Source organism: Saccopteryx leptura, chromosome 6, assembly GCF_036850995.1.
Source record: "Saccopteryx leptura isolate mSacLep1 chromosome 6, mSacLep1_pri_phased_curated, whole genome shotgun sequence".
In the NCBI taxonomy this organism is placed as follows: Eukaryota; Metazoa; Chordata; class Mammalia; order Chiroptera; family Emballonuridae; genus Saccopteryx; species Saccopteryx leptura.
In genome coordinates, this window is record NC_089508.1 from 115,592,829 (window position 1) to 115,618,653 (window position 25,825).

The window sequence follows — 25,825 nt, forward strand, 5'->3', positions numbered from 1 at the left end:
AATGGGGAGGCAGTCAGACAGACTCCCGCATGCGCCCGACCGGGATCCACCCAGCACGCCCACCAGGGGGCGATGCTCTGCCCATCCGGGGCATCGCTCTGTCGCGACCAGAGCCACTCTAGTGCCTGGGGCAGAGGCCAAGGAGACATCCCCAGCGCCCGGGCCATCTTTTTGCTCCAATGGAGCCTCGGCTGCGAGAGGGGAAGAGAGAGACAGAGAGGAAGGAGGGGGGAGTGGAGAAGCAGATGGGCCCTTCTCCTGTGTGCCCTGGCCGGGAATCAAACCCGGGACTCCTGCACGCCAGGCCGACGCACTACCACTGAGCCAACCGGCCAGGGCTCACACACAGATTTTTTAGGGCTCCTTAGGTAGCTATCCCGTATAGCCTCTACAGCCTCTTCACTGACTGACTGCCTACCAGAATGGGGTTTCTCCACCAAACTGCCGGTTCCCTTCAACTGCTTATCCCACCGAGTAATGTTATTCCTATGTGGTGGCGCTTCGTTATAAACACGCCGATATTCACGTTGCACTTTGGTCACGGATTCGAATTTAGCGAGCCACAGAACACACTGAACTTTTCTCTGTACCGTCCACATCTCGACTGGCATGGTCGTGGCCTGCTCCGCTGTATATAGTGTTACGTCATCATCTACGCATGCGCACATGCTGCCACATCATCCTACAGAAACTGGGAGGGTTTTCCTTTTATTTGGTGCAGATTTCACATTTCTATCGTCTTTTGTTGCTTTCCTGTGACCAGTCAAAAGTGCACCATGACTTTACGGACACAGTATATTTCTCAAGGGTTGTTCCTTTTTCATTTTTTAAATGTTGGCCTAACATTTTCTTGTTAGAAAATAAAATGTTCTAACAACTCAGAGCCCTGTTACAAATACATAATACTTAAGAATTGATAATAAGTACTAAATACTAAATTAAGTAATACTAGTATTCATTTAATTTAGTATTACATCAAATGTATTTGATAAAATTTATATTTTTAATTTAACTATTTCCTTTAGGAGATCTTGAAGGGCTTCACAAAATATAATTAAGTCTGTAAATATAGGTATCAAAATCAGACCAACTATATAGGATTCCTTTTAAACAAATAAACAAATATAAGAAAAACAAAATTTGACTAGGAGGCCTATCATTGTATCTTTTACAGAATAACATAAAACAGATAAAAAAAAATCAAAAGTTTATCAAAATAGCCTGACCAGGCAGTGGCACAGTGGATGGAGCATCGAACTAGGATGTGGAGGACCCAGGTTCAAGACCCTGAGGTCGCCAGCTTGAGCGCGGGTTCATACGGTTTGAGCAAGGCTCACCAGCTTGAGCCTGAGGTCGCTGGCTCGAGCAAGGTGTTACTCGGTCTGCTGTAGCCCCACGGTGAAGGCACATATGAGAAAGCAATCAATGAATAACTAAGGACCCGCAACAAAGAATTGATGCTTCTCATCTCTCTCCCTTCCTATCTGTCTGTCCCTATCTGTCCCTCTCTCTGACTCTCTCTGTCTTTGCCTCAAAAAAAAAAAAAAAAGGTTTATCAAAATAATTTCAAATAGAAATAATTTTGGTTTAAAATGGGTTGATCACATTGTCAATATTTGTTTATTTCTGAGACGTCAATCAGACATTCTAGTTAAAGTAGCAAGTTTTTAAAGTAACTTCTCGCTTTGAGTATACAAAGTTAATAAGGAGTGACTTTTTAATTAATTTTGCATAAATTATCCTAGATTTTATTAGAGAATTAAAACATAAGATTTCCTAATCTCAAAATTTAGTTATCAGCAAATTAGCTGATGACAAATGAGTATCATTCGCCTTCAGTCCTGCCTCCTACCCAGACTTCATGTTCACACGGTCCTTAATGCCAGACACTAACACTTCACTAGTGCACAAAAGCCTCAGACTCAAACATGTTCAACACTGAACTTACCTCTTTCCTGTCCTCTCTACATTTGTGACACACCATCAAAAAGCTCACACCACAAACAAGAGCCATACTGGACTCCTTTCATTCCTCCCTTCAAACCCATTCATTCAGCAAATGAAAGAATAAGTCCTTCCAAAAACCAAGATTTTTCACCAATTTTACTTCCTGGCACTCTTTGTAGTTACAATCCAATTAATAAAGAGACGTTGCTTCCCCACTGTGTGTCATTCTTTACGCTGTTCACTCTGTTGACAATGCATGCCTTCCCTTCTCCCTTTTCTTGCCAAGGCCACATATGCTCTAAGGTTTAATAGGTTCCAACTTCAAGAAGCTTGCCAGAATTCCCAAGGTCTCCAGGCGTCCCCAAACTATGGCCCACGGCCGCATGCGGCCCCCTGAGGCCATTTATCCGGCCCCCTGCTGCACTTCTGGAAGGGGCACCTCTTTCATTGGTGGTCAGTGAGAGGAGCACTATATGTGGCGGCCCTCCAACGGTCTGTGGGACAGTGAACTGGCCCCCTATGTAAAAAGTTTGGGGACCCCTGGCGGGTTATCTTTTCTTACCATTTCACTTAAAAGATTATATTGAAATTTTCCATTTACTTATCTTTCTCTCCTAATACATTATAGGTGACAGAAGACAGTTCCAGGATGTAATTGTTATAGTATCTCCAGCATCTTACACAATACATTCACAGTAGGTATTTAATAAACATTTGCTGACTTGCTGACGTGTACTGACAAAAGTAGGGGCAGTTTCTAAAGCAAGTTTAAAATTAAAATAGAAATTCTAATCACATATCATATACTATGATATTTTTCTGTTAATATATAATGTAAGATCAAATGTACCTACTACATTCACTAATACACATATTTGTAATATTTATTCCACAAGAACTTGAATTACTATACATTATCTATACATTATCTGTTTATGTACTTACTTTCTTTGGAGGAACCCTGCGCTTTTTAACAAGATGAAGTGGAGAATCAATTTCACTATATTTCTGATCCTAGATAAACAGATAAAGAAAAAGGTAAAAAATAAAAAGACATAGGAGAAAGAAAAAGACTTTATAAGATAACATTATTGAGATTACTGAATGACTCACCTCAGGGGATTCTAAAATATATCCTTTTGTTTTTTTACTCTTTCTTCGGAAAATCTCATCACCTTCACTTTCATTGCTTAACTGTTCATCTATAATTTATTTAAAAATAATGAGTCTGGTCAATATATTTAAGTTAATCCAACCACAACTATCAATTTATTGATGGGTTCAATCAAAATTGTTTCTGTCAATCTCAACACTCTCAAAAAAAGATAGCTTTTAAGAAGTTTGGCAAAAAAATCAGCATGAGAAAAAACAAAGTAAAACAGTACTAATAAGAAAATTAAGATATGATAACTTTTGCTAATAAATATATATTTAACTCAGGTTCAAGATTTGTGAGCAAGCTGGTGTTGAATGGAATAAACTCCAATAAGATTCACAGGAAATCCAAAGATTTATGAGACTTATACCGAAAAAAAAAGCACAGCCAACTACAACTAAAAGGGGCAGAGACAGGACAAAATGAAAAGAGGCCTTTAAATTCTCGAATTTTTACTAAAAGAAAGCATGCTGAAAAAACTCCACAGGTGCTGTTATGAATAAGGATGCTACTAAGCATCAGAGGATGAAGCCAAGAACCACAGAGAATTATTCTCAGGCTTTGAATCCTAATCAAGGAACTTCCGATATCAGCTCAGCTGGACTTTAGAATTGCTCTGGGCCAGATTCCTATTTGCCTCCCACCACCCCTTCCTAATCCATTCTGAATAAGCCATCTTGAACGCAGTTTGTCCATTCCCAGTCAAATCTTCCTATGACTGCAACCCTAGATGAAATCTTGATTAAAGCCTCATGAGAATTCCTATGCTAGAACAACCCAGTTAAGAAACTCTTGCCCTGACCAGTGGCACAATGGTTAGAGCGTCATCCTGGAGCACAGAGGTGGCAGGTTCTATCCAGGGTTGCCACCTGGAGCCCAGTCAGGGCATGTGTAAGAAGCAATCAATGGGTACACAACTAAGTGGAACGACTTGATGCTTCTCTCTCTCTCTCTCTCTCTCTCTCTCTCCCTCTTCTCCTCTCTTTCTACCTGATCTCTGTTTTCTCTCTCTCTGCCTTCCTCTCTCTCAAATCAATGGAGAGAAAAATGAGAAAAAAAGTTATCTTCTTTTAAAAAAAACTCATGAATTCCTCAACTACAGAAACTGGAAGATAAATGTTTATGTTAAGCCATTAAGATTTGGGGAGTAACTTTTTACACACCAATAAAAAACTAACATAGATTCACATAGTAAATTTCTTCTCACACTCTGTAACAATAAAACATCTACCCAGACAGATAAACTTGAGTAAATCCTTTTTGCAAATGAGCATTCTATAATCCAAATTGTTCTTCTTTTTTTATTACGTTCTAAGGAAGCTAGAGTTAAATGCAGGGCTCAGTTATAACAAACAATTCTAGGAGGCTTTCTTTGTAACTACTTTAGAAGAGTTTTTTTGTTTGTTTTTTTGTTTGGTTTTTAAGGGGGGGGGGCAAGAGTGAGAAGCATCAATTCATAGTTGCTTTTCTTTAGTTTTTCATTGATTGCTTCTCGTACGTGCCTTGATGGGGGTGCTCCAAGCTGAGTCAGTGACCCCTTGCTCAATCTAGCAACCTTAGGCTTCAAGTCGGCAACCTTTGGGCACAAACCAGCAACTTGGGATCATGTTGATAATCCCACGCTCAAGACAGTGACTCTGTGCTCAAGCTGTCAAGTCTGTGCTCAAGCCGGAAACCTTGGGGTTTAGAACTGGGACCTCAGTGTTCCAGGTCAACACTCTGTCCATTGTGCTACCACTTGTCAGGCTTTAGTGGTGTTTTAATGAACTATTTTTTTAATTTATTCATTTTTAGAGAGGAGAAAAAGAAAGGGAGAGAGAGGGAGAGAGAAGGGCGGAGGAGCAAGAAGAATCAACTCCCATGTGTGCCTTGACCAGGCAAGCCCAGGGTTTCAAACTGGCAACCTCAGTGTTTCAGGTCAACGCTCTATCCATTGTGCCACCACTTGTCAGGCTTCAGTGATGTTTTAATGAACTATTTTTTTATATACATAATATGACAAATTACCTTAAACCTTCTATTTCAATCAAGTAAAGTAAAAAATACTAAATACTCTAATAAGTAGTTCCCGAACATATATGTATTCAAAATTATATTGCCCATGATTAGTAGTTAGAAAACAATGCTAGAAAAAGTTTTAATGCAAATATCACACAGACAACATCCAATAACAGACTTACTATAAAGGTGTTAATGTAAATATGGAAAGCTTATGGACAACATGCACTTAGTAAAAATACCTACATCAGAGTACACCCAAAACTATGCAGAATAGTCAATTTTTGAAAATTAAATATATTTCCACAACTTACTTTAAACAAGCCTTTATCTTAAATAAAACATTCATGAGCCCTGACTGGATAGCTCAGTTGGTTAGCAGTGGTCGGCAAGCTCATCAGTCAACAGAGCCAAATATCAACAGTACAATGATTGACATTTCTTCTGAGAGCCAAATTTTTTTAACTTAAACTATATAGGTAGATACATTGTTATGAACTTAATTAGTGTACTCCTCAGCTGGCCACAGAGCCACCTCATGTGGCTTGCGAGCCGCAGTTTGCCAACTGTTTGGTTAGAGCATTGTCCCAAAGCATAGAGGTTGCTGGTTCGATCCCCAATCAGAGCACATACATGAACAGATCAATGTTCCTGTCTCTCTCTCCCTCTCTCTAAAATCAATAAAACATTAAAAAAAAATTCATGAATCATGCTTTCATACTACTGTGAACAGCATTAGCATAAGAAAAACATTTACAGAGGAAACTCATTTTACACATTCTTTCACAGCCATAAGGGGTAAGATCCATAAATGGTCTGCTATAATCATTTATACATAAACTAGTGTTGAGTTCTGTAACAGGACTCAAAGGATACTAAAATCATTTTCATATCAATTACCTATCACTGTATTTTCTAGCTTTTCTGTAACTGTGTAGTATTAGATCACAGAAATGAAGATAATTCCCCAAGATCTTCTGCAGTCTTGTCTCAATTCACCGAATACACTCTTATTTCTCAACTATTTGATATTAAAAACCCTATACTTCATACTATCCCCCCAAATCCTTACACTTTGTTTCTTATACCTTTATCCCACCATTTTATAACATCTAAATTCTCTCTATATTATTTTCAACATATCCCCTATTCCTAAAGAGCCAAAATGAAAATCTACATTTAAAAACCGAATCTAATCCAGTTCAAAATTTTGACATTTTCTGTATCTCCCAAATATCCACTATCTTATGATTCCTTTAGTAGTTATTTACACATTTTACTGGTATCTTTTCAAATGTGTATGTCACAAAATTGTTTGTTTTAAAATCAAGGGCTAGGCCCAAACTTGTACTTCTATATTACACAGTGTAATACCTTTCCTATGACATGTATGCCACAAATATATATGAAAATAAATCTTATATCCAAGCATCAACTTAAGAAATATATATCAATTATCTAGTTCAATACAGTATATATTGAAATTTTACATTTTGGAAAATTACAGAACTTTGTCTAGAGTAATTATTCTAGAAAGATTTATGGAATCAGAAAAAGCTAAGAACTACATAGGTGAGATATAAAAATGAGACTCATGAACATAGATAAAAATGAAGTGGTTAGCAGGGGGAGAGGGTGGGAGGAGGGGAGTAAAATGGGACATATGGTGACGGAAAATGACTTGACTTTGGGTGATGGGCACACAATACAATCAGCAGTTCAAATGCTATAGAGATGTTTACCTGAAACCTATGTACTCTTATGGATCAATGTCACCCAATTAAATTTAATTTTCTAAATAAAATTATAAAAAAAAAACTGAACTCTTACCTCCAGAAGGATGACAGGATTTATGTAAATTGATTTGTTCCTTTTCTATAGAAAGTCCTGAATCATCAAAAGTTGAATTCAATGTTTCTTTGAAACTTTTTAGATTTACCTTTCCATTAGCAGATTCTAGTGTCCTAGGCATTTCCTTTCTCTTTTTAGAGTGCAATGTGTTTGATTCAAAGAGTGGTGTACTCATATGTTTTTCCCCTACTGGCAAAGAAAACTGAGGAGAAGCAGGTGACATAAATTGTTTAGCTTTTGCTGTACTCAATGGAAAACGTGCAGAAGTTGGACTCTGCTTATCTTCACTTAGAAAGGTAGTAATAGTTCTACTCATAGAACTATCAACATGATTTGTTACTACTACTTGATTTGAGACATTATCAGTTTTCTTCTTGGTATCTAAATAACTTCCAGATAGATCATCTAAAATTTTATTCTTATTTATATGTGAAGCATGTTCTAATATATCATCATCAGAATCTGGAACACAAAATCCTAAATCAAAGGTAACAGCAAATAAATCTTTAGAGCAGTCAAGAATACATTCATCACTCTTCAGTTTTTCCTCATGTAAACCTGTCAAATCTTCATGAGATTTCCAACCATTGGTATCACAGATAATTTGATCTTGGGGTTCAGAATTATTGTCTAACAAAAGTTCATCAGAAATTAAGAACTGAGACACCGGGGCCATTTGATCTATACAAGTTTTGTCCGACACATGTAAAGATTTGCATTCATTATTTGAGGGAGAAAGGCTCCCATCATCAAACTCTGTATTAACATCTTCAAATAGTAGTATACTCTTATCCTGATCAGTGAGCAATACTGGGAGCCCATTATCAACATCATGCTTATTTTCCTCAACAAAATACTTTGAACCGCCTGTGTTTATTTGAGTATGATTATTGGATACTAAATTTTCATTTTTAACATCTTTACACACTATATCATCACAGTCACAGAAGCTTGGCTCACCAAAAACCTTATCATTGTTTGTACTGTAAAGGCAACTTTGTTCAGAAGGATTGTTAATAAATTTAGGTGATCTCAATTCTAAATTCTGTCGAGAAATTACAGCTGAATGTGACATCACACAGGTAGATTTACTGTTTTGTAAATACTCTGTATAGGGTAGGTAAAGCAAGTTTTTAAGTGCAGGACCCTTAGTAATTTCATGTTCCAAAGTTGAGAGTCCACTGAGAGGTGGAGGAGAATGAGATAAAAATCTTTCCACACGAACTACTACCTCTTCTGTTAGTGAATGACAATTATAAAGTTGGTCATCGGCTCTAGCTCTAACAAGCCCTTCCTCAAATGGAAGAAATAAGCTAGATAAAACAGGTATCTCATCACTGAAACTGTTATAACCAGAATCTAAAAAACTTCCAGCAAATGAATCAGGTTTTTTTGTAATCTGACATTCTGGAAATAATCCACACAGCTGATTAACAACATTTCCTTTGCTAGCACAAGTGGCAACAACTTCATCTGTATCTGATGGCTTTTTATCATTTAGGTCTACCTGAAAAATATTTTCATCAGTAGCTAAAGAATCCATAACAACATCATTATTTTCTTTTTCAGGCTGATCTTTTTTCAGTTTTTTAGAAGCTTTTCTCTTTAGAGAACCAATTTTAGTAGGTTTGATATGAGTTTGTTTAAATATTTCAACACATTCTTCATCAGATTCTGTCATTGAGAATGAACTGTCTTCATTTATATTCTTTGTAAGTGAAGATTTCTTGTTACTAGTAAAGGTGCCATTGGCAAGATTATATTTGTTCCTGGGGGCATTAAATGTTGAGCTAACATCTTCTATTTGTAAATAAGATTTGATTTCCAAATCATAGCTGCATTCTCCCTATAAAGAAAGAAAATGAAAGTCACAACAAAATAAAACAAAAAAGCTAATTCTAAGAGATGAGTTTTACTCTACATTAAAATATTTTCCAAACAGTATTACATTACTCAAAAGACTGTCTTTTATACGTTAAATAATTATTCTGATAAACCAAATAAAATTATAAATGATGCTACTATGAAATTATCATAAATTTCTTTAATCAGTTAATATTTTTGTATCCCCAGTACTTAATACATGGAAGACTCATATAACTATTTGTAGAAAAAACAAATTTAATTAATACATATAATAAGATTATAAAGTTTTTTTACTTCTAACATTTAATAAAACAATTTTTCAGCCCTGGCCGGTTGGCTCAGTGGTAGAGCGTCGGCCTGGCATGCAGGAGTCCTAGGTTCTATTCTTAGCCAGGGCACACAGGAGAAGCGCCCATCTGCTTCTCCACCCCTGCCCCTCTCCTTCCTCTCTGTCTCTCTCTTCCCCTCCCACAGCCAAGGCTCCATTGGAGCAAAGTTTCCCCGGGCGCTGAGGATGGCTCTGTGGCCTCTGCCTCAGGCGCTAGAATGGCTCTGGTGACAACAGAGCAATGCCCCAGATGGGCAGAGCATCGCCCCCTGGTGGGCGTGCCAGGTGGATCCCGGTGGGGCGCATGCGGGAGTCTGTCTGACTGCCTTCCCGTTTCCAACTTCAGAAAAATACAAAAAACAAAACAAAACAAAACAAAAAAACAATTTTTCTAATACCCTAATTAAGAAATTAGTATATATAAAGGTAAAGCACACATCCATATGTTAAATTGACTCTTTTTGAAGGTAATTTATTCTCGTTGTAGTTCTGAAATAATGGTACCTGTATGTCTACTAGGCTGTAGGCTAGAATACACTATTTCTAACAAATTTCCCAAACAAGAACTCTTCTAGTGAATTTCTAAGTCTTACTTAACTCTAAGTTTAAAACTACAGTCCCCACCACTCCTGGCTCATTGTTCCCTCTTACCCATGAATGCTACTTTAGTCACAATTCCTCTACTACTCAGGGACTTAAGCAGTTAACTCTTCACTTGTTGAATAATCAATACATTAAATATTAATGAGAGGATTCTGTCTCCCTGATAGTATATATGATCCCCACTGACAGAATATTTTATCTGGCTTCTTCACTGACAGAGCTGCAGGGCCAGGCACAGAGCATGGATACAGAGAACACAAAATAAATGTTAATTTGATAGCACAGGTTTTTCTGGGATTCACAACTAAGTCCTTTATTTACATGTATTTGTGAAAAATAACTAAGAATAAATAGTGTTTGGAATCTAACCCAGGTATTTCAGATTTCACTCTCATAATAGGTTCATTATTCTGACTCTGTCAAGAAAGAATTATTAAGAAATTGTTCAAGGAATCAACAATTCTCAAAACTACCACCAGGTTTGTTGAGATATAATAAACGACTTATGTGATAAACAACATTTCAATAAATTCCATCTAATAAGAATCTTAAATTAGTTTTACAAAGTTTATGTAAATCATTAAATATATTAAAATTTACTCTGGTCTATCATCAATATTTACAGATGACAGTCTTCTACTTAAATCTACTTCTCTTACAGCAGAAAACTGGTTCCTTATTGAGCTCACAAGGAACAATATAGATAAACAAAATATTCTACCTATCATTATTTATAATAAATACTTATTTCTTATAATGACTTCAAATTAAGAGGAATAAAGACTAAGTGTTTGAGTTTCACCACACCAGCAAGAGAAAGTTACAATAAAACCCTACCTCTTCATGTCTCATTTGTTCTATCAGTTGCATAATGCTTATAAAATGATGGCATCGATCTGAATGATTAATGTGATGTGTAGGAAAAGGACGATCTTGCCATAGTCTCCATTCAGAGAGAGAGAGCTGATGAATTCCAATGGTTGGCTCTTGAGTCTGATTTATGATTTTAAAATAACAATAGAGACACTCAAATTTCATAAACAGATATTTTTTTAAAATCACTTAATGCACAGATAATAAGCCAAAGATAAATATTTTGAACTCATTTAGATCCTTTCAACTAAAATCTCAGGAAAAAAATAATTTCATAAAGTATACATTTCTCTTTAAGTAGTTTTAAAAGAAATATTATATGAATTAGTACTTGACAATATTGCTGCTCTTATAGTTCCATGTTATGTGTAATATATAAGAGAATATGTGGTTTCAAGAATACTATAATATTTATATTCTATAATCTAATAAGAAGGCATTCTTAACCTGTCAGTGATACTAATCCCAATTCTTCATGACTGCTACCATTCCTCACTTTCCCTGTGAATTAAAAAATACAAATTCTGAACAGCCATGTATTTCAACCTTTATAAATGCTCTAAAAGGAATCTTTCTTAAGGTTGTTTCTGCATATAAAGTAACCTGAACAAAATCTCTTGGCTTTCATTAAGTTTATCAAGAATTTGTTCTTAAAATAAATCATAACATCTAAATTAAAGCTTGGCTATAATTTCAAACTGAAACAAAATAAAAACCAGTTTGTACATAGATGCTCATGACAGCATAATTTTATGTTAATAACATACTGAAAATAATTATAAAACACAACAGGAAAATTAGTCAAAATATGGTACACGGCAAGTTTCAATTAACAATCATGTAAAGCACGCCTATATAGAAATGTTCATATAGCACAGACTGATAAAGAACAGACTGAACTTACATAAATATATTACAGTCATGTGATATATTATTTCTATTCATTCTATTATAATTGATGTGAGGTTATATTATATGTGTAATATGTTTTAAATATATATAAACCAAATAAAGAAGAAAATTACAGAGCCTGACCTGTGGTGGTGCAGTGGATAAAGCATCGACCTGCAATGCTGAGGTCGCCAGTTTGAAACCTCCGGCTTGCCCGACCAAGGCACATATGAGAAGCAACTACTACAAGATGATGTTTCCCACTCCTCCCCCTGCCTTTCTCTCTATCCTTTCTCTGAAATTAATAAATAAAAATTTTAAAAATATTAGAAGTTTTACAAACTTAGACTTTAATAGTGTTTTTTAAACTATTTACATTATAGCCCGACCAGACAGTGGCACAGAAACAAACAAAAAAATAAATAAATAATAAATAAACTGTTTACATTATAAATTTTTTAAGTTGACATTCTAATCATGAACTTTCTCTTTACTCCCAAAGCTACTGCATAATCACTACAAAGAACATCTGAAAACATATTCCACTTACTGGTTTATTCTCCTTATTTTGTAAAGATAGAAATTGAACTTGAGGCAATGTTATTTCCTTAATTTTATCACTGTTTCTTAATCTATAAAGTCTGTTCCATAATTTAAATTCTTCTTCTGATAAGGACCAATTTTTCTTTGAATTACTTTGTCTCGTTCCTATAAATTGAAAAGTAATTGTAAAGAAGTTAAAAATAATCTGCTAGGCAAACACAATATATACATCAACTCTGTCTACTCATCTCTGCTAAACCACTGATTCTATTCCTTCAAACTAGTATTCTTCATATAATCACCCTGGTTATTACCCCCTGCTTCTACCCTCTCCTAAACATTTCTCACCTCTTTGAAGTACTAGTGTACCTTCTGTCTAAGAGCTAACCTTTGGTAATGACTTCATTAACAGAACAGAGCCAGGTACCTAGGCTCTCAGTCTTGGCTTCTTTTGGACTTTCTCCATTTTGTTGTCTAAGAACTGGCATGAAACAGTCAGATAACTTAAAAATAAAAACTAGTATCATGATTCTATAATAATATTATTGGAAAGTTTACCTGAAGCTTATTTGGGGGGGGGGGAGAACCAAGACAGTAAAGGCTTTTTAGGTTGTCTTAAATTGGAGGGTAGAGGGAGGCAAAGGGGTGGAAAAGATCTACTGCTTTAATAAATGATAAAAAAATGTATTTTTTTAAAAACAGTCAATTAACCATTTTTGACTTCCACAATCTTTAAAAAGGAAAATAATTGCCAAGCAAAAAAGGATAAACAGAATAAAGCAGACCCAAGAGATGAAAGCAGAAAACAAAATTAAAAGACTACCGAATTAGGATACAGAAAACTTCTCTTAGCTATTCCCAAATACTGTAACAAGCTTTTACAAAACAAGGGGTTTGAACTAAGTGATTTCTTAGGTTCCTTTTAGATCTAACAACCTGAGACTCCTAGACTTTTATAATAGGAAGGTATTCAACTCCCCTAGTCACTAAATAAATTCAGTCCTCTAAGTCCAGATGAATAATATACTAATATATAGACTATTATTACATTTATACATACAATGTTGGCAAGATAAATCACTAACACTTGAAATATCAAGGAAAATGGGGGGGGAAAGTACAGAAAAATGAACATGAGCTAATATCTCAATTTTTTAAAAAGGATAGTTATTAGAATTTTACTAACCTATATGATTGTCTAACCACTAAAAACTATAAAAGTTAAAAAATTAATTAAAAATAGCCCTGGCTGGATAGCTCAGTTAAGAGCATCGTCCCGAAGCACAGAGGTTACTGGTTCAACCCCAGTCAGAGCACATGCAGGAACACCTTGATGTTCCTGTCTCTCCCCCTTCCTCTCTCACTAAAGTGAAGTGGTTACCACATGGACGGGGTGGGAGGAAAGGAGTAAAGAGGGACAAATATATAGTGACAAAAAATGATTTGACTTTGGGTGATTGGCACACAATACAATCAACAGTTAAAAAGCTATAGAGATATTTCCCTCAAACCTATGTGTTCTTTTTTTTTTTTTTTTTTTTTGTATTCTTCTGAAGCCAGAAACGGGGAGGCAGTCAGACAGACTCCCGCATGCGCCCCACCGGGATCCACCCGGCACGCCCACCAGGGGGCGATGCTCTGCCCATCTGGGGCGTTGCTCTGTTGCTACCAGAGCCACTCTAGCGCCTGAGGCAGAGGCCACAGAGCCATCCCCAGAGCCCGGGGCCATCTTTTGCTCCAGTGGAGTCTCAGCTGTGGGAGGGGAAGAGAGAGACAGAGAGGAAGGAGAGGGAGAGGAGTGGAGAAGCAGATGGGCGCTTCTCCTGTTTGCCCTGGCCGGGAATCGAACCTGAGACTTCCGCACGCCAGGCTGACACTCTACCACTGAGCCAACCGGCCAGGGCCTCAAACCTATGTGTTCTTATGGACCAATGTTACCCCATTAAATTTAATTTCTTAAAAAAAAAAAACGAAGCGTCGGCCTGGCGTGCAGAAGTCCCGGGTTCGATTCCCAGCCAGGGCACACAGGAGAAGCGCCCATCTGCTTCTCCATCCCTCCCCCTCTCCTTCCTCTCTGTCTCTCTCTTCCCCTCCCGGAGCAAGGCTCCATTGGAGCAAAGATGGCCCGGGCGCTGGGAATGGCTCCTTGGCCTCTGCCCCAGGCGCTAGAGTGGCTCTGGTCGCAACAGAGCATCGCCCCCTGGTGGGCGTGCCGGGTGGATCCCAGTCGGGTGCATGCGGGAGTCTGTCTGACTGTCTCTCCCCGTTTCCAGCTTCAGAAAAATACAAAAAAAAAAAAAAAAAAAAAAAAGCATTGATGAAAGGAAACATTAACAAATTTAAATGAGAACAAAGCAGGTGATTAGGAGGAAAAGGACCTGGAAACATCATGATTTGAAAACCTTGAGAGGTACTATCTTCCAATACATAAACAACTGCTACATAGGTAAACCAAGAATCATACTTGTTCTTTGTTTCTAGAAGAAAGAAACTAAATCAATGAGAAAAAGGTACAAAGACAGATTTTTCAACATAAGGAGGAACTTTTTTCTATACAAGGCTGTTCAAAAGAGGAATGAGGCCCTGTCCATTTGGCTCAGTGAACAGAGTTATCTGCCTGGCATGAGGACGTCCGGGGTTCAATTCCTAATCAGGACACACATGAGACGCGACCATCTGCTTTTCTCCCCAACCCTCTCTGTCTCCTCTCTCTTCCCCTCTCGCAGCCAGTGGCTCTACTAGTTCAAGTGTCAGTCCCGGGAGCTGAGGACAGCTCAGTTGATTGCAGCATTGGTCCCAGATGGGTGTTACTAGGTGGATCCCAGTCCAGGCATATGCGGGAGTCTGTCTATCTCCCTTCCTATCACTTAAAAAAATAAAGGAATGAACCTTCATAAAAAAAATAATACAATTTCGGCCTGACCTGTGGTGGCGCAGAGGATAAAGCATTGACCTGGAACACTGAGGTCACCGGTTCAAAACCTTGGGCTTGCCTGGTCAAGGCACATATGGGAGTTGATGCTTCCTGCTCCTCCCCCCCCCCTTCTCTAAAATAAATAAATAAATAAGAATAATTAAAAAATAAATAAATTCAATCAATAAAAATAAAAAAAATACAATTTCTACCCTGGCTAGTTAGCTCAGTTGCTTAGAGCATCATACAATATGCCAAAGTTGAGGGTTCAATTCCCAGTCTGGGCACATACAAGAATTGACCAATGAGTGAATGAATGGGTAGAATAACAGGTCGATGTCTCTCTCTTTCTCAAATCAATAAAATTAAAATTTTAAAAACTGCAATTTCCTTTAACAGAGATATTCAAGTTGAGGCTGGATATTCATTTTACAAGAATGCTACAGAAAACATTCCTATCTTGACAGGTAATTAGACCAGATAATTCCAAATTTCCTTCCAAATATTAAGATACAATTACTAGTCCTGACTGGGTGGTCCACTGAATAGAACATTGTTCCAGTATGCCAAGGTCCCAGGCTTAATCCTTAATGAGAAGCAACCAATGTGTGTACAACTAAATGGAACAACCAAGTGGAACAATAAGTTGATGCTTCTCTCTCTCTTTCCCTTCCTCTCTGTCTCTCAAATCAATGGAAATTTTTAATTACCTAATTTTATGATTTTTTAAAAGCCTTCCTTAAAGACTAAAATTTAAAAGAAAAAGTTGTTTCTTATTTTTTCATAGTGCTAATATTTCAAGATTTTAAAAACATTTTTTAATGTTTATTGCTTTGGGAGAGAAAGGAAGAGGAAAAGAAAGAGAGAGAGAAAGAGAGAGAGAGAGAGAGAGACAGGAACATCAATCTGTCCCTGTATGTGCCCTGATTAGGGATTGAACTGGCAACCTCTGCTCTTTGGAAAGATGCTCTAATCCAGTGGTCCCCAACCCCCGGGCTGCGGATCGGTACCAGTCCGTGGACCATTTGGTACCGGTCCACAGAGAAAGAATAAATAACTTACATTATTTCCGTTTTATTTATATTTAAGTCTGAACGATGTTTTATTTTTAAAAATTGACCAGATTCTCTCTGTTACATCCGTCTAAGACTCACTCTTGACACCTGTCCTTGGTCACGTGATACATTTATCCGTCCCACCCTAAAGGCCGGTCCGTGAAAATATTTTCTGACATTAAACCGGTCTGTGGCCCAAAAAAGGTTGGGGACCACTGCTCTAACCAACACTATACGGCCAGGGCTCAAGATATCTTCTTGGTATTACCAAAATCTCTGCAGCTTTTAAGCTACCAACACTCTCATTACTAACAGAGGCAGATTAAGGTCGGTTGAGGCCCTGGGCACAGAAGAAAATAATTGGGCCCCTTAAAAAAACGAGACATGGGGAAATTAAAAATACATGTTAACTATATCTTTAAATAAATAAAAAATGTGATGTACTATTAATGTTAAAATTGCACATATGAAACCAAACTTGGTGTCATTAGAAAAAAGTGTCAAGTTGGGGTTTTGCGGGGCCCTTCAGAAATCAGGGCCCAGGGCGCACACCAGGTGCGCCCGCCGTTAAATCTGCCTCTGATTACTAACTATGCTCCCTAGAACCAAAGTATATTTTTCACTGACTCAGTATCAACAATAACTTGGTCTAACTTTGTCACAATTTAAAAAGAAGAAAAAATGAATTTCCTCCTTCGCAGAAGAAGCAATTACAGAGAAGCATAATGTTTATAAATCCTTTCTTTATTTAATCCTGCGGTGTGCATGCAAATTTTGTAAAGGCTCAGCAAGCCTCTAGCCAGCTTACCAACCAGATATGTTTTCTTAAGGCTCTAGGCACTGCCTCTTTGAAATGTAAATATCAAGGAAGACAGTGTTCCTATCTCCACATCTCCCAGTCAGGAGAGAGTTTAGCTTAGGCACCTATCTCTGAGCTGTCATTATCTGCCCTTCATTGATATAAAAAGTTTTACTATTTCCTTGGATAAAGGCAACTAACACAAATGGCTACCTCAATTACCAGGTGAATTTGGGATGAAGTATGAAAAAAATGTATAGCAAATGGTGTTCTCCTCTTACACGGAAATACGCTACTGTTGATCTTGAGAACACGTATATAAAGAATTGTGTTTGGGGAGAATGAATAGGATAGAATTTTTTTCTGTCTTTGTATTAATCTTAGTGGACAGCCTACACTAAATATTGTAATCTGATTTAATGCTTATTCAAAATAAAACTGTTTTCTTTCTTTTCTACATTTTGTAAAGAGGATGGCAGGATAGGTTGGCAGGATACTTTTAATTTCCCAACACTAAGTTTCATCCCTCCCTACTGCCGACGCCTCTTTCCCTTCAGCACACGTCCTTTCCAAAGACAACACGCACAACATCCTAGAGTGTACACTGGCTTCTCAGAGAAATGTATCAATATGTGATCTACTAACTAACAACAGAAAAATATGCATGTTTCAAATACAAAGTTTTTAATTTACCATTACGATAGGAAAAAACAGATGACTTTCGCTGCAATTTCCGGGAAGGCTTCTCTGGTTCATACGCACCATGTGTGACATACATTTTACATAATTCTGGATTGATTCCATTAGGAACCATTCGTGGACTCGCTCGGTAGAAATGAAGGACCTGCGTGTTACCTGAAATAGCTTTATAAATACTTCTTTTGTTGGACTGACTTTGATTATAAGTCTGTAAAAAAATAATAATAAATGTCAAATTACATTATTTCTATAATAATCAGCCATAACAAGCAATTATATTAGCTTGTGTTTATTCTATTTTTACTATTATTATTTTTTTTTTTTCCAAAGCTGGAAACAGGGAGGCAGTCAGACAGACTCTTGCATGCGCCCGACCGGGATCCACCCGGCATGCCCACCCGGGGGCGATGCTCTGCCCATCTTGGGGCATCGCTCTGCAGTAATCAGAGCCGTTCTAGCGCCTGAGGCAGAGGCCACAGAGCCATCCTCAGCGCCCAGGGTAACTTTGCTCCAATGGAGCCTTGGCTGCAGGAGGGGAAGACAGAGACAGAGAGGAAGGAGAGGGGGAGGGGTGGAGAAGCAGATGGGTGCCTCTCCTGTGTGCCCTGGCCGGAAATCGAACCCAGAACTCCTGCACGCGAGGCCGATGCTCTACCACTGAGCCAACCAGCCAGGGCCGTTTATTCTAAATAGTAAATTAAACTCTGATCCTCTTAAATACTTAGACAATATCAGTTGTCTTGAATTTGAAACCTGTTAACTCTTGATGAAAATTATATCAAAATCTAGTATCACAAATCCTACCTTAGTAACTATATCACACAAAGGAAATTGTTTATTTTAGTATATTGCTGTTTTTGAATGACCGATATTTATATATAAGTGTATTTTGTTTTTAAAAAATACTTTTCCCTTATTTCAGCTTCTTTATCGCTCTACACTTCAGGTTTCTTTACTGTATACAACAAGAAAAGAATTATTCCTTTCAGGATTGTTGAGGCTTAAATAAGATATTGCATCTGAAGCAGTTAGAACAAAACCCAGCACAGAGTAGATGCTCCTTAAATGTGGGCCATTATGACTATTTTACAGATAAGAAAACTAACACCAAAATAGAGAAGTTAAGTGATTTGCCTATGGTAATACAACTAATTAAATCCCAGTTCTGCTCATTAATAACACAAAGACTGAACAAGCTGCCAAAACTATCTTTTACTGAGATCATTTCACAGATAAAATAAATGTTACGCAAGAATATGCTGTAGACCCTGGCCAGTTGGCTCAGCGGTAGAGCATCAGCCCAGCATGTGGATGTCCTGGGTTCAATTCCCGGTCAGGGTACAGAGGAGAAGTGCCCATCTGCTTCTCCACTCTTCCCCCTCTCCTTTCTCTCTGTATTTCTCTTCCTTCCCCTCCCACAGCCAAGGCTCCATTGGAGCAAAGCTGGCCCAGGTGCTGAGGATGGCTCCATGACCTCCGCCTCAGGCGCTAGCATGACTCCCATTGCAGCTGAGCAACGCCCCAGAGGGGCTGGGCATCGCCCCCTGATGGGCATGCCGGGTGGATCCCGGTCAGGCGCATGCAGGAGTCTGTAAGCGTCACCCCCACCCCAGCCACTTCTCAGTTTAAAAAAATACAAAAAAAAAAAAAATATGCTATAATCACATGAAAAATAGTGGGGAAAAATTCACTAGTCAGAATTTTTTTTTTTACAAAGACAGAGATAGAGTCAGAGAGAAGGATAAATAGGGACATACAGACAGGAACGGAGAGAGATAAGAAGCATCAATCAGGTCCTGGCCGGTTGGCTCAGTGGTAGAGCATCGGCCTGGTGTGCAGGAGTCCCAGGTTCGATTCCCGGCCAGGGCACACAGGAGAGGCGCCCATCTGCTTCTCCACCCCTCCCCCTCTCCTTCCTCTCTGTCTCTCTCTTCCCCTCCCGCAGCCGAGGCTCCACTGGAGCAAAAGATGGCCCGGGCGCTGGGGATGGCTCCTTGGCCTCTGCCCCAGGCGCTAGAGTGGCTCTGGTCGTGACAGAGCAACGCCCAGGATGGGCAGAGCATCGCCCCCTGGTGGGCATGCCGGGTGGATCCTGGTCGGGCGCATGCGGGAGTCTGTCTGCCTCCCCATTTCCAGCTTCAGAAAAATACAAAAAAAAAAAGCATCAATCATCAGTTTTTCGTTGTATCACTTTAGTTTTTCACTGATTGCTTTCTCATATGTGCCTTGACCATGGGGCTACAGCAGACCAAGTAACCCCTTGCTCAAGCCAGCGACCTTGGGTCCAAGCTGGTGAGTTTTTTGCTCAAACCAGATGAGCCCTCGCTCAAGCTGGCGACCTCAGGGTCTTGAACCTGGGTCCTGAGTATCCCAGTCCGACGCCCGACGCTCTATCCACTGCACCACTGCCTGGTCAGGCAGGATAATTTTTTTGTTTTTCACAAATGGGATTTTGCCACCATTTAATGTCTGAATTTTAAACAGATTCTTGGACTGGGGACTCATATCTATCAGCTCATTCAACTTCCGCATCTGTCTCAGCCCTGGTAGCTTTCCCAGAATTGCTACCCTCACTGTGAAACTCCCTGAGTTTTCCCAATTCAAACTGGGGCTACCTCAGCATTTTGACTTTCCTAACAAAGACATCATGGAATGGATAAACAGATTATTAGCAGGTCTTTTATTTTTATGTCTTTTCTAATGCTGTCTGGAATCATTTTATTGTCTACTTCTTTTTTTTGCCTACTTCTTTAAAGTCATTAATCGGCAACTCTGTCATGATTTCCATCATTTCCTCCTGGATTTGGGGGCCCTGTTGATGCTGAGCATAAAAGAGGTCTTCCAAACCCAATTGTTGCATTTCTTTAGTAAAATCAGCACAGGATAGACAAGGCAAATAACCATCTGTAGTCTTGACATCAACATGAGCTACAATTGCAATCAGCCATTTCTTGACCATGGAGCACATTTTGTCACGGGTAAGATCCATGCAATGGAAATCAATCAGCACTTTTTACCCCGATCATCCTCAGTAATTAGCTTGAATTCTCCAAATGCAACTTCATTATTCTGCATATCAGGTAGGCTCACTTCAAAAACACAACCCCTGAGACTGTCAGATGCAATTTTGGTTCCTTGAGTTCTTGTGACTCATGATTTTCCAATATTTCTTATACTAAACACAGCAGGTGCTCACACAACACACCGATCTTTCTTGGAAAATGGATCAACCACTGTTTACTTGGCTCCTTTTTTGCTATCTTTCGTAAAGAACTTGAGCTTGCCAACCACTGTGGTGCTACTTAGAGAGCCAAAGGGGTTCAGAATGACTTTTAAAGGGCATATAAATATTTAAAGTCAACTTTTAAAAACTAACATAAATAATAAAAAAGTGTTTTTTTTTCTTTTTTTTGTATTTTTCTGAAGCTGGAAACAGGGAGGCAGTCAGACAGACTCCCGCAGGCGCCCCACCGGGATCCACCCGGCACGCCCACCAGGGGGCGATGCTCTGCCCCTCTGGGGCATTGCTCTGTTGCAACCAGAGCGATTCTAGCGCCTGGGGCAGAGGCCAACGAGCCATCCCCAGCGCCCGGGCCATCTTTTGCTCCAATGGAGCCTTGGCTGTGGGAGGGGAAGAGAGAGACAGAGAGGAAGGAAAGGGGGAGGGGTGGAAAAGCAGATGGGCGCCTCTCCTGTGTGCCCTGGCCGGGAATCGAACCTGGGACTTCCGCATGCCAGGCCAACGCTCTACCACTGAGCCAACCAGCCAGGGCAATAAAAAAGTCTTTAATGTGAAACTACATCTGTCCTCAGAAATAGTCCAACTAAGTTACAAAAATCAATACTTTAGTGTAACAAACACAAAATAATATGTATTGTACAACATATTTAGAAAGGCCTGTCACCCAGGATTGTAGCAAAGTATAAATATAATTCAGTCCTGTATCATTTAAAATAGGCACCAGCAGCCTGACCAGGCAGTGGCACAGTGGATAGAGCATCTGACTGGGATGTGGAGGACCCAGGTTCAAGACCCCGAAGTTGCCAGCTTGAGTGCGGGCTCATCTGGCTTGAGAATAAAGCTCACCAGCTTGGACCCAAGGTCGCTGGCTTGAGCAAGGGGTTACTTGGTCTGCTGAAGGCCCACGGTCAAGGCACATATGAGAAAGCAATCAATGAACAACTAAGGTGTCGCAACAAAAAACTGATGATTGATGCTTCTCATCTCTCTCTGTTCCTGTCTGTCTATATCTCTGACTCTCTCTCTGTCTCTATAAAAAATAAAAAAATAAAATAGGCACCAGCAAAGTTTTCCATAAAGAGCCAGATAGTAAATATTTTGGGTTTTGCAGGCCACATTCTTATTGGTTGGTTGGTTGGTTATTGACTGAATACCTTAGGGAACTCTCTAAAAGGTAAAACAATTCTGAACTCGTAGTTACTAAAGTAAAGATAAAAAATAGGCCTTTAGAAGCACAAGGAAATAGTGAAATAAAGTAATATATATTGATTTTTTTGCATCCAGGTGTCTAAATTAATATTAAAGTACAAATGTTTCTTAATATATATAGATAAAAACTTTAAAAATTAGATGCAGTCAAAAACTCTAATAGAAAAACTGAATAGTGCCTGACCAGGTGGTGGCGCAGTGAATAGAGCATCAGACTGGGACGTGGAGAACCCAGGTTCCAAACCCCAAGGTCACCAGCTTGAGCATGGGCTCAGCCGGCTTGAGCACAGGCACACCAGCTTGAGCACAAGGTCACTGGCTTGAGTGTAGGATCATAGACATGATGCTATGGTCGCTGGCTTGAGCCCAAGGGTCACTGTCTTGAAGCCAAAGGTCACTGGCTTGAGCAAGAGGTCACTAGCTCTGCTGTACCACCCCCTCTAAAAGCACATATAAGAAAGCAATCAATGAACAAGCAATCAACCAACAACTAAGATGCCACACCGAAGAACAGATGCTTCTCATTTCTCTTCCTTCCTGTCTGTCCCTATCTGTCCCTCTCTCTGTCTCTCTCTGTCAAAAAAACAAACCAAAAAAAAACAAAACTAAAAAAAACTGAATAGTGAGAATCTAATACAAAGGGAAAAAAATATCAACCAATTACTTGCAGGTTGTCTGCACTTTCAATAGTAACAGATTGACAATTTGTATTTGGAATGTATTTCCAACATATCAATTACATACAAATAACGTTTCCACAAGTCTCCTTACACGTTCTTCTCGTCCTTCAGCGAGGATAACAACGATCCTGCCCTGACGTTTGCGGCCAGTCCTACCCATTCGCTGTATAAGACGGATTGGGCTCTTCTGGGCATCAAAACATATTATAAGATCAACTTCTCCTATATCCAAACCTTCTTCACCAACACAAGTAGAAACCAATGTATTGTAACCACCATTACGAAACTGTTTCACTACCTAAAATAAAAATGATTTAAAAATAGTAAGATGCAAATGTAAAAAAATTATAGATCAAACTAAACTTTTTCCACTCACCTCAGAATGGTAAAATCAGTTTAAAAGGTAGCATCCAGGCCTGACCCAGTGGTGGCATAGTGAATAGAACTTCTGACTGGGATGCAGAGGACCCAGGTTTGAAACCCCAAGGTCAACAGCTTGAGCCCAGACTCACCAGCTAGAGCGCCGGGGTCACTGGCTTGAGCGTGGGATCATAGATATGACCGCATGGTTGCTGGCTTGACTAACACCAAAGGTTGATGGGTTAAAGCTCAAGGTTGCTGGCTTGAGCAAGGGGTCACTTACTCTGCTGTCGCCACCCCCTCCCCTGCCCACATCAAGGTACTTAAGAGAAAGCAATCAATGACCAACAAAGGAAACTAAGGAGCCATAACAAAAAATTGATGCTTCTCATCTCTCCCTTCCTGTCTGTCTGTCCTTACCAGTTCCTCTGTCCTTCTGTCTCTGTCATAAAGAAAAAAAAGTTAGCATCCAGGATACTAGTCAATAGGGAAAGAAATGGCAAAATGGCAATATAAATCAGAAGAAATTATGGTAAAATGCAAAGGACAGTCCTAATTTCTTTGCTTTAATAATGGTTATGATTCTAAAAGGGTTTGCTAACAATTTACACATGAATGAGAAATTCTAGATATTATTTTTAGCATCACTAAAAGGGGCAAAGGGCAGGCAAATGGTCCAAAACAATTACTGCTCTTTATCATACCCTAGGCCTGAATTATTGTTTTTTAGCAAGGGGGGGGGGGGGACAGAGAGGGACAGAGAGACAGGAAAAGAGAGAGATTAGAAGTATCAACTGGCTGACCAGGCGGTGGCGCAGTGGATAGAGCATAGGACTGGGATACCGAGGACCCAGGTTCAAAACCCCAGGGTCACCAGCTTGAGCACGGGCTCATCTGGTTTGAGCAGAGCTCACCAGCTTGGACCCAAGGTTGCTGGCTCAAGCAAGGGGTTACTCAGTCTGCTGAAGGCCCATGGTCAAGGCACATATGAGAAAACAATCAATGAACAACTAAGGTGTCTCAATGCGCAACAAAAAACTAACGGTTGATGCTTCTCATCTCTCTGTTCCTGTCTGTCTGTCCCTGGTCTATCCCTCTGTCTGACTCTCTGTCTCTGTAAAAAGAAAAAGTAATTAATTAATTAATTTAAAAAAAGAGAAAAGAAGTATCAACTCACAGATGCAACATCAGTTGTTCATTGATTGCTTTCTCCATATGTGCCTTGATGGGGGGGTGGGGGGAGGGGTGTCTGAACTAAGCCAGTTTGACCCTTTGCTCAAGCCCACAACCTTGGTATTCAAGCCAGCGACCTTTGGCTTCAAGCCAGGGACTGTGGGGGTCATGGCTAAATGATCCCTCGCTCAAGCCAGTGACTCCACACTGAAGCTGGCGACCTCGGGGTTTTAAACCTAGATACTCAGCATCCCAGGTTCATGCTTTATCAACTGCACCATTGCCTGGTCAGGCTATTGTTAAGTATATCTAAATTAAGAATGTTTTATTATTCTTAGAATCTGAGAATGAAAAAGAAGTGCTGTAAGAAATCCAACCAGGCCTGACCTGTGGTGGTACAGTGGCTAAAGTGTCGACTGGAACTCTGAGGTTGCTGGTTCAAATCCCTGGCTTTGCCTGGTCAAGGCACATACGGGAAGCAACTACTATGAGTAGATGCTTCCTGCTTCTCTCTCTCTCTTTGTCTCTCTCTCTCTCTCTTTCCCCCTCTCCAAAAATCAATAAAAATAAAAAAAAAGAAATCCAACCAAAAGTTACCTCACAGGGTGACCTGATCATAAATTCCTAACTGGGCAGATCAGGGTAGGCAGTTGCCCTAGGCCTCTAACTTCTTCAGTAACTATTTACCTTTGCCCTAAGCAAGCACTGTCCATTGTTTTCATTCATCTAGCTTAACACTTTTTTTTTAATTTTTTTTTAATTTTTTTTTATTTTTTACAGAGACAGAGAGTCAGAGAGAGGGATAGACAGGGACAGACAGGAACAGAGAGAGATGAGAAGCATCAATCATTAGTTTTTTCATTGCGCGTTGCAACACCTTAGTTGTTCATTGATTGCTTTCTCATATGTGCCTTGACCGCAGGCCTTCAGCAGACCAATTAATAACCCCTTGCTCGAGCCAGCGACCTTGGGTTCAAGCTGGTGAGCTTTGCTCAAACCAGATGAGCCCGCGCTCAAGCTGGCGACCTCGGGGTCTCGAACCTGGGTCATCTGCATCCCAGTCCGACTCTCTATCCACTGCGCCACAGCCTGGTCAGGCTAGCTTAACACTCTTTTAAATGCCTCTTTTCTGACCCCTTGGGAGAGCACCTCATCTTAACGATCCCGTAATTCACTCCCCGGTTTGCTTTCTCCCATCTCCATGTAATCTTCCTAACTGTTCCCTCCTTAATTCCAAATAAAGAAAAGAACCTGTTTGGAATAAATAACTGAAATGACTGAAATAGTATAAATAAAACATATATTAAAGGCTCTAAAGTACAATCTTATTAAATGCTAATGCCTCTGTGCCGCATATTTCCCTATGAAGAAAACTGAGTCCCATGAAGTAAGAAAACATAAGCGGAAGAGCCAGGATTCGAACCCAGGTAGTATGATCCCACAGCCTTTCTCCTTAACTCTTAAACTTCACATTTTACACACCAATAATGAACTATCAAGAGAACTTAAGAAAACAATCCCATTTACTATTGCAACAAAAAAACCAGGAACCTAAGAATATATTAATGTAAGAGGTAAAAGACCTGTACTCAGAAAACTATAGGATATTGAAGAAAGAAACTGAGGAAGATACAAACAA

At 39.3% G+C, this 25,825-nt stretch overlaps 1 protein-coding gene, 1 non-coding gene and 1 pseudogene across 2 annotated transcripts in view; all 3 read right to left on the minus strand.

Annotated features, from left to right (window-relative positions):
• Window positions 1-25,825, minus strand: part of FANCM (FA complementation group M) — an 82,412-nt gene that overhangs the window by 16,648 nt on the left and 39,939 nt on the right. The window contains exons 10-16 of the mRNA XM_066341344.1: window positions 22,745-22,951; window positions 17,518-17,731; window positions 12,064-12,221; window positions 10,587-10,742; window positions 6,932-8,798; window positions 3,061-3,149; window positions 2,893-2,961 (exon numbers count right to left, since the gene is read on the minus strand). Coding sequence (XP_066197441.1) covers window positions 2,893-2,961; window positions 3,061-3,149; window positions 6,932-8,798; window positions 10,587-10,742; window positions 12,064-12,221; window positions 17,518-17,731; window positions 22,745-22,951 — 2,760 coding nt within the window. The remainder of the gene's footprint in view (window positions 1-2,892; window positions 2,962-3,060; window positions 3,150-6,931; window positions 8,799-10,586; window positions 10,743-12,063; window positions 12,222-17,517; window positions 17,732-22,744; window positions 22,952-25,825) is intronic.
• TRNAA-CGC (transfer RNA alanine (anticodon CGC)) lies at window positions 18,125-18,200 on the minus strand. Its single transcript has one exon. It is a non-coding gene; the product is annotated as a tRNA-Ala (tRNA).
• On the minus strand, window positions 20,000-21,882 carry LOC136375957 (small ribosomal subunit protein eS1 pseudogene; annotated as a pseudogene).